The sequence below is a fragment of the Andrographis paniculata genome, unplaced genomic scaffold (assembly GCF_009805555.1).
Source record: "Andrographis paniculata isolate CXL003 unplaced genomic scaffold, ASM980555v1 Contig72END, whole genome shotgun sequence".
In the NCBI taxonomy this organism is placed as follows: domain Eukaryota; kingdom Viridiplantae; phylum Streptophyta; class Magnoliopsida; order Lamiales; family Acanthaceae; genus Andrographis; species Andrographis paniculata.
The window spans coordinates 1,040,405-1,049,384 of record NW_026137609.1 but is presented as its reverse complement, the minus strand read 5'-3'; the positions used below and the strand labels follow the sequence as shown (position 1 = coordinate 1,049,384).

At 42.8% G+C, this 8,980-nt stretch overlaps 4 protein-coding genes across 5 annotated transcripts; all 4 read left to right on the top strand.

The window, feature by feature from the left end:
- Positions 1–858: 858 nt before the first annotated feature.
- LOC127265240 (protein ROH1-like) lies at positions 859–2,594 on the top strand. The gene has a single exon (XM_051294966.1). It carries the CDS (start codon positions 1,217–1,219, stop codon positions 2,390–2,392), a length of 1,176 nt encoding a protein of 391 aa, XP_051150923.1. The 5' UTR covers positions 859–1,216; the 3' UTR covers positions 2,393–2,594.
- Positions 2,595–2,693: 99 nt separating this feature from the next.
- On the top strand, positions 2,694–4,609 carry LOC127265241 (uncharacterized). The gene is made up of 2 exons (XM_051294967.1): positions 2,694–3,710; positions 3,787–4,609. Exons 1-2 carry the CDS (start codon positions 3,569–3,571, stop codon positions 4,605–4,607), a joined length of 963 nt encoding a protein of 320 aa, XP_051150924.1. The 5' UTR covers positions 2,694–3,568; the 3' UTR covers positions 4,608–4,609.
- A 416-nt stretch (positions 4,610–5,025) lies between these two features.
- On the top strand, positions 5,026–5,851 carry LOC127265242 (thioredoxin Y1, chloroplastic-like). The gene is made up of 4 exons (XM_051294968.1): positions 5,026–5,208; positions 5,289–5,377; positions 5,453–5,630; positions 5,706–5,851. The coding sequence occupies exons 1-4, from the start codon at positions 5,038–5,040 to the stop codon at positions 5,769–5,771; spliced, it is 504 nt and encodes a 167-aa protein (XP_051150925.1). The 5' UTR covers positions 5,026–5,037; the 3' UTR covers positions 5,772–5,851.
- A 136-nt stretch (positions 5,852–5,987) lies between these two features.
- Positions 5,988–8,338, top strand: LOC127265239 (protein SET DOMAIN GROUP 41). Of its 2 annotated transcripts, XM_051294965.1 has the most exons (5): positions 5,988–6,665; positions 6,753–6,870; positions 6,960–7,060; positions 7,137–7,235; positions 7,362–8,338. In XM_051294965.1, the coding sequence occupies exons 1-5, from the start codon at positions 5,988–5,990 to the stop codon at positions 8,187–8,189; spliced, it is 1,824 nt and encodes a 607-aa protein (XP_051150922.1). In that variant the 3' UTR covers positions 8,190–8,338. The 2 variants fall into 2 exon arrangements, with proteins under 2 accessions (XP_051150922.1, XP_051150921.1); XM_051294964.1 differs by having other exon boundaries at positions 5,988–6,870; positions 7,362–8,337.
- The last annotated feature ends 642 nt before the right edge of the window (positions 8,339–8,980 follow it).

Genomic DNA, 8,980 nt, shown 5'->3' with positions numbered 1-8,980 from the left:
ACGTCAAATACACGAAAGCTATATCAAATTGGGGATACATTATGGAATGCGATGTAACGAGGATTTGAGTTCAATGGTCAATCCCTCATCATTATCATCATCAATAATAACCATTATTACTGTGTTAGCTTAATTAAGTCGAAACGCGATTAATTAAATATCTTTTATTTACGTGGGAATTCTGAAATGATCGTTTCTAGGATTTTGTAGTATAGCCACTTATTGATGATACCAACAAATAAATAGGTATTTGCATGTATAGTGTGAATGTCAACTCTTTTTTCTTGAAAAATGCACCCCCACCCCCACACGTGCAAATTACCAATAATTTTCAACTGGAAATGATCCATAATCTCTAGATTAAACAAAAAGTTCAACTGTTCATATCTTATAAGCATTATATTCAAATTATAACCCTTAATTGTATAACCCAAATTGGAGTATATATATATATATATATATGTTATGGTGTGCCATTAATGAAATTTGATTTGAGTAGACTGACCTGACCTGACCCGGTCAGTGGCTACCCTACGCGCCTATAAAGACCCAGCCCGTTCTATTATAAATTATTAATCTGGATAATCGTGGAATTTGAAAGATGTGGGGGACTGTATTGCAAATAAAAATGACTTCAGACCCCATTCCCCAGCGACTCCGCGGTGGTTGCTATACGAGGCCCCGGGACTTGGACGCCGGATAAATCTACACCGCTGGGCGCGCTTTCCTTCCTTCCTTCAGCTTCAAGCTCACTCTTCACTTTCGTCCATAGGAAGAGTCCCGTTTTACAGAACTAGGGTTACAGGCTGTAAGAAAGAAATTAACCAGCATTAATGGCAGCCATTCTGTCCTAAATTGGACGCAGGATTGGGAGTGAAAGGGGAGATAAGGAATGGTGGGTTTACCTTCTTGACTAGACTTTTCAATAAATTTTGAAAGCTCTCTTCTTCTTTAACTGCAACCCAAATTTACGCGGTCCGAACCTCACCCAATATAAAACCCCCTTTTCGTTTAGGGTTTCAAATCGTCTTCGTACTCCCCTACCCTCCTTTCCATTCTCTCTCTTACAATATTTCTTGGGGTCTTTGTCTGCTTTTCCTTTAAAGTCTGAATCTTGTGTGGGCTTGGGAGAGAATTCGTCGGTCGGGTTACTGCAATCAAGGGAGGATTTCGAAAGAAAAAAACATTCGTGTTTCGATTACGTATGCGGTGAGAAATGCCAGCGACAGAGTTTCAACAGTCGTCTTCGTCGTCGTCGTCTTCTTCTTCTCCAAGCTTTGGATTCTCCATTCTGAGCCGCCGCCGCGATCAGGTTCACTCCCACTCGATGGAGTCGCCGCCGGCGGGCCTCGAAAACGAATTGGAAGCCTTCCAGCGACAAGTCGCCGATCGCTTTCACGATCTGTCGGCGGCGGACTCCGGCGAGCTCCTCTCAATTCCATGGTTACGGAAGCTTCTAGACGCGTTCCTCTGCTGCCACGAAGAATTCAGGGCAATTCTCTTCAACAACCAGCCTTATCTGAATAAACCGCCATTGGAGCGTCAGATTTCCGACTTCTTTGAGCGGAGCGTTAAGGCACTGGATGTCTGCAACGCCATTAGAGATGGGATTGAGCAGATGAGACAGTGGCAGAAGCCATTGGAGATTGTCCTCTGTGCATTGGACAATCAGAGGAGCATCGGAGAAGGGCAAATTCGCAGGGCCAAGAAAGCCCTGATCGATCTCACCATCGGAATGCTCGACGAGAAGGAGTCATCTACTGCACTTGCACATAGAAATCGATCTTTCGGCCGCAACAATTTGCACAAGGAGCACAAGTCTTTGGGCCATTTCAGGTCACTCTCATGGAGTGTGTCGAGGAATTGGTCTGCTGCCAGACAGCTCCAAGCCATCAGCAACAACCTCGTAGCTCCTCGCTCCAATGAGATCTTATCCACCAATGGTCTTAATTTAGCTGTCTTTACAATGAGCTATGTTCTGCTGTTTGTTATGTGGGCTCTTGTGGCGGCGATCCCCTGCCAAGATCGCGGTCTTCAGACACACTTTGCAATAAGCAAGCAGTTCTTGTGGGCAGGTCCAATTCTTTCCCTCCACGAGAGGATATTGGAAGAGTCAAAGAAACGGGCTAGGCGAAACGCCTGTGGATTGCTGAAGGAGATATATGAGATTGAGCAATGCGCACGCCATTTGAACGAACTTGTCGATAACACACAGCTCCCATTACCAGAGGAGAAGGAAAGAGAATTGCGAATTACAGTCGAGGAAGCGGGAAATGTGTGTAAATCTCTAAAGGACGGGCTCGATCCGTTGGAACGACAAGTTAGAGAAGTGTTCCGGAGAATTGTTCGCAACAGGACACAAGGGCTCGACTCGACAGGTGGAGGAGACTGATGAAACTTGATCAGATCAAGATCAAGATGCATGTTTTGTGAATTTTGGTTTCTTGAGAATGGAAACAATTATAATAATGATAGTAAGTAGTAATAATTCTTGTGGTTCGAAAGTGGGGTTGAAATCTCTTGTATGTATCACACAATCATCATTATGTAAACAAGTTAGAGTGAAAAATCGGATCTTTACTTTTGTGTCTGTACATTGCAATCTCAGGTTCAAATTGGAATTCAATGTAAGTTTCGTTCAATCATGCAGCAAGTTTAGTTGCAGTCAGATTTTTTAGGCAAGACATGTGGTTAACCTAGACAGGGCAGGTGTCTTCTTTCTTCTAGTGTCATGCCATGTCTCACCACATTGATGAACAAAGCCCACCAGCAAGAACTTCATTATTCACATGGATGGAGATACCTATAAAATGATGGGCAAAACTGCCACGTATATTTAACATATATTATCAAAATGGTCATTGAAATATCTCTCTGCTGCTGCAAAATTAGAGAAGAAACCAGAGGCTATGGGGATCCTTATATCTTAATTTCTGGAACAAATTTAGCTGGCGAGTAGAGAGAGAGAGAGAGAGAGAGAGAGAGATATTTGAGAGTTGAGAGGCCAGTATTTGCACAGGGGCCTCACCCCCCAGGAGGGTGCTATCTGGCACTAGGTGTAAGGACAACAATTTGCTGACCTTTAAATGCTAAAAGTTGTTTTAATGGCAGCCCAGCCATTGCAGCAAGCAGCAATTGGGCATGGTCTATACAGATAGATAGCAGGGGCCGTGAAGCTTTTTGTATTAATGAAGCAACATAATGGAGGAGATTCCCCTCTAACATTTTGTACACACACTTTGGCTGGCAGCCTGGCACTGCAATTACTGCAATTCATTGGGTAGTTTGTAGGACATGACTGGTAACCCCAACACACAAGAACAAATTCAAAAGCTTGAGGTTGAAGAATCAAAGCAAAACATGTCCAAAACGTGTCGACTCATTTCTGAACTTAAGTTCCCTCCATGGGAAATAAGGGAAGTTTTCTTTTCTTGTTTTTTCACTGTTCCATTGACAAACTTGATCAAGTAAAGCATTTGTTCTTTACTTGCACACAACCTTGTTTTCTTCTTAAATAACGATGTCAACATTTTAATTCCATCAGACTGCATCAGGAATTCAATACAGAATGGAGTTGGATTTAGGGATTAAACTCACCAGAGTTGCAGATGAATTCACCTCCGATTTCCAGCTCACGAAAGATCGGGCAGGCCCTGTTTTCTTGTCCCATGAAACCGATTCAATGTTCATACTCACTGCTCATCTGAAAGGTTCCATTTTTTTGTGATATTTGATCCCTAAGCTGAAAACTTTGGTCTCTTAAGAGTTCTTTCCTTTTCTCCTCAGGTTACAGGCGACGAAACATAGAGATTGATATCAACGAGGATGGGACTCTGATTGGTTTAAGCGGCGAACAGCAGGTGAAGGAGACGGTCATCGTTGGGGGGAAAGTGTACAAGAAAGATGTAGAGACTAAGGGGTTCAAGAAGGTTTTCAGAATCCCAGATGGGGTGATTCTAGACATGATTAAGGCCAAGTTCAATAATGAGTCAACGCTGACAATTACAATGCCGAAGAAGGTTAAAGGGATTCGAGGGACGACCATTGAGGAGATCAAAGAAAACCAGGGGCTTGTCAAAGAGGGCTCAGGGTCTCTGCAGATTGCAGTTGAAAAGGTTCAAAAGATTGATGAAATGTCATCAGAAGCAAATGCAAAGCTCGGAAAAGAGAAGCAAGTCGAAGCACCGTCAGTTTCTAATAACTCGGATGAAAAAGATGATGATGATCAAAAGGAAAAGGAGCAAGAAGATCGAAAAACAATGAGTGGCATGGAAAGTTTTCCAAGCAGGGAAGTTCCTCCTGAGGAAGATAAACAAGCTCAGAAACTGGAACCAGAGATTCAAGAAATTAATGAAACTGCAAAAGATGAAGACCATGATCAACAGAAAATTGACAATCAAGATCACATTCGAGAAGGCGAAACAGAGAGTGAAGAGACAGCAGAAGGTGGACCTGGAACGACGCAGCAACCGGAGCACCGGCCTCGTGAGAAGAAGTGCAAAATGTGCATTCCCATCATCGCCGGCTCGACTTTACTGCTATCACTTGTGGTGTTTGTGTTCCAAATTATTCGGAGCAAGAACCAAACTTCCAGAAGGAGAAGTTGATAGACTCCAAATTACAAAAATTCATCGTCCATATGAGTGTGATCTTATAAGTTGTATGTAAACAGTATATATGTAAAAGTTCTATTCTTGTTCTATAAATACAATTTGTGTATAATCTCTGGATGTGCAGAGTTTGTAAAGATCAGTCATGGTGATCAGCATGATAATGCAGAAAGGGAAATCAAATATTTTGTTCATACCTGCACATGATTGATAAATTCATCAATCATCAGTACCTGATTAATATATTCGATTGCTTTCTCGTGTGGATGTAGACGTTCAATTCCATACTCCACGCCACATCAAATGCCGATCAAGATTTTTATATTATTGTTTGAGTCTTCTTCACGGCGAAGATATCGATCTGGTCTGGTATGTATGCTATAAAGAGCACCCAAACTTGTAGCTCAATTCTCCTCGAATTCCGATAATGGCGATGAACCTGATGGCGGCTGCAAACCCCAGAGCTATTGCTTGTGGAGCCTTTCCTGCATCTGCGTCTGCGAATTCGAAGCTTCTGCAATTTTCTTCGCTTCAGTTTCCGTTAGGGCTCCGAAACCAGCGCCGGAACCCTACCCTCCGTCGCCGTGGACTTAGTCTGGTAATTATAAAATTTGATCGAATCTGTGTTTAATTCGAATCAGTTTCGATTTAGGGTTTGATTAATGCTTACCCAATCAGGTTGCATCATCGGAGCATTCTGCTTCTTCTTTCCATGAGTTGCTGCGAAATTCTGAAAAACCAGTATTGGTCGACTTCTATGCTACCTGGTAAGCATTTCTACCATAAATCCCTCTGATCTGCAGAGGAAAGATTCAGCTCTGTATTGATGACGTTAATTTCAGGTGTGGCCCGTGCCAATTCATGGTTCCTATTCTGGAAGAAGTGAGCACCTCCATGGAAGACAAGCTCCAAGTGGTGACAATCGAGACAGAGAAGCATCCCCTGATCGCAGACAAGTATGAGATAACAGCATTGCCAACATTCATCTTGTTCAAGGATGGAAAGCCCTGCGATCGTTTTGTAAGAAATGAATCACAGAATCATCGTTTTCCCTATTATCCATCCATGGCTTACCTTCTTCTCCATGTTTTGCAGGAAGGCGCAATGGCTGCAGACAAGTTCATCCGACGCATCGAAACCTCGCTGAAAGACAACCAGTAGAGTCAGTGTTGTTCCATTGATAGATGAGTTTGGTAACAAACAAATCCCTGTATCTTTACATCCTCGTCATACGGAACAAGAAAGTTCTTGTATATGTGTAGTGTATGTATAAAGCTCACATAACTACAATTACATGAAAAGATTTCAACTTTATTATTCCATTTTAGAAGGCCCCTATTACGGATAGTCTGTTTTGACCTTACCGAGCTCTCTCAGATGCCTAAAATGGAGATGAGAGCTACTGAAGACATAGCCATAGGCTGCGACTTAACCCCACCCGTCTACCCTCTCGCCTTCGTCTTGCAAGATTCCGACCTCGCCTCACGTTGCTCCGCCTGCTTCTCGCCTCTGCCGCCGCGCCCCTTTCACTCCGCCTCTCATCTAGATCATCGATTTATTCCCGATGACGTCATCCACACTCCACTTTACTGCTCCCTTCACTGCTCTTCCCTCGAATCCTCCATCAACTTTTCCTACGCCGAGCTTCACCTGCTTCATAATTTCCGGCAGTCGTCGCCGTCGGCGTGGGAGGACTCCTCCGACCTCCGCCTCTCTATCCGTCTTCTTCGCTTCTTCGAAAGGCTTCGATTTAGGGTTTTGTCAAATTCGCCAGATTCCGTGAACAATTCCTGTCGAAACGACAGCGTTTTGGAGAGAATTGCCGGTCTAATGACTAATCGTGAGGATTTGATGATCGACGAAAGGTGCGAGGATAGCCTTTTTGAGAGGGTAAAAGAGGGGGCAAAATTGCTAGCAACGGCTAGGAGAATGTGCGCAGAAAATCTCGTCGATTCGGAGTCGCCGGAGAAGGAGAAGGAGAATGTGTTAGAGGAGATGTTGCTGTGTCTGGTGCTGACAAATGCTGTCGAGGTTCAAGATCACAGTGGCTGCAGAGTAGGAGTCGCTGTTTATGGTCCATCATTCTCTTGGATTAACCATAGTTGTTCTCCGAATGCTTCTTACAGGTTTTCATTCGGGCAGGAGCAGCATATGCAGCAGCAGCAGCAGCCTTCACGAATAGCTCCAGCTGCAAAAGAAAGTGGCTCCGGAAACGGAATCGACCATAGTTTGGTGATGGAAACTGATCTTGCTGTTCCAGGTATTGTCTGAAATCATGTTCTAACGTGAATTCATTATCTATGATCTGAGTTCTTGAAATATGAACTTTAGTTTAGGGTGTTGGTGTAGAAGGAACTGGCTATGGTCCTCGAGTTATTGTTCGTAGCATCAAACGTGTTCGGAAAGGAGACGAAGTGACGATTGCATACACCGATCTGCTGCAGCCTAAGGTTGTCTGTATTTCTAAGTTTGCAGGGCCTAGAATAAGCTTTATTGATTTTTTGAATCATCGCCGGCTTCTTGCAGGAGATGAGACAATCAGAATTATGGCTGAAGTATCGGTTTAATTGCCGGTGTCAACGCTGCAGCGCAATGCCTATCACTTATGTCGATTATTGTCTTCAGGTAAGGCTTCCTTTGTTTTGTATGTGTTTATGATGAAAGAATGATCGACATTAAACCTTGATAGAATTGAAGATGATAGTTTAGTTTATCAGACATCGAATCGTAAACATTGTATATCGCATATAGGTACCATATCGAGGTAGTATTGACGGCCCGGTGTCTTTGAACATTGAACTCGAAGATGTGTTGGGAAGTATTGACGATACGATAAGCGACTATCTATCAATTGGCGATGCAAAATCATGCTGCGAGAAACTCGAGAGCTTGCTCAGTTACGAGCCAGAATCGCCTCTGAAACTGAAGCTGAATCCTTTTCACTTCCTTTCTCAAAATGCTTACATCACATTGGCTTCTGCTAACAAAGTTGTCGCAATCGAAAGGGAAATGGTCCAAGACTCCCTTAAACATTACAAGACAAGTGCTGCATATTCTTTGTTGCTCGCCGGAGTGGTGCATCATCTTTTCATGTCTGAATCTTCTCTCATAGCAGCCGTTGCGAATTTCTTTGGTAATGCCGGGGAATCCCTTTCGACCCTTGCTGGAAGCTCCTTGTGGGACTCAAAGCAAATACATCAAGAACTCTCGCCTCTTTTAAAATGCGACATATGTTGTCTCTCTTTCGAGCCCAATTGTGCCATTTTCGATCAAGATAATCCACAGGAGGAAGTGAAGATACGGCTGTTTAACTGCATTGCCGAGATATCCCGACAAGTCTGGAGCACCCTTGCTTGTGGGAATAGTTTCTTGAAATCAATTAGAAATCCTGTTGATTTTCGCTGGCCTACATCCCCGGAAGCTGAGGAATACGACGACTCTAAATTGAGAGTGCTTATTAGTGTTCTGGGATTACACTGTTTAAGGTATGGCTCAATCTTGTCCAGCATCTGTTATGGTCGCCCTCGAATCTCCAAAGACCTCTGTGATGAGATTGAAGTTGTAGTACCCTTTAAGTAGAGCTGTTCAAATTCAGCCGAATTGATGAATTTGTTGTTCATCCCAGTTTTTGTAGGTTATAATTTTGTATGGTTACTAATGATTTTTGTCGAATTTGATTTTGTGTAAGAAACGAAAAAAAATAAAAAATTAAAGATTATTAAACAAAAAAAATCACTTGGGCAAAAAAAAGCAAGAGACGCCCGGACGGCGGGAGCAATGCGCAATTCTGCATTAGTTTTCTATTTTAAAATTCAAATAAAAACTATATTCAAATTGGAAGCCTTATTTTCATGTACGGATTAAAAATGGGCAAAGGCACAAGGCATTGGCAGAGCACCGCAATTATGAATAGCAGTGTAGCAGTTATAATTGCATATTGTATTTAATTTCTATAATAATGTGTTTTTGTGGCAGTTGGATGGTTCAAGGTTTAATGTCAGTTAGCGAGCTGCTGCACTAACTTTTATTTATTTATTTATTTGCTCCAAGTTCAGGATATATTACAACTTCATCACTGGTTGCAAATTATGTGTTCCAATTACATTTCAATGTCTATAAGTATAATGGCAGTCCAGATTAGTTTGAAATCCTGCTAAGACCATTTCATTGATTAATTAATCACTGCCACTGGAAATTAACCAAGCTCATTTCATTATAATTCCAGCCAGGTCCTGGTCCTCAGCTCCGGCGTGAATCCAGGCGGTGCACTGTGGGGACCCCACAAAATGAACGGTGTAGATTCACTACATGGGCTTAGACCAAAACCAGAGTCTGTAGATTCATCCATCCAACAACTCTTCTTACCATGA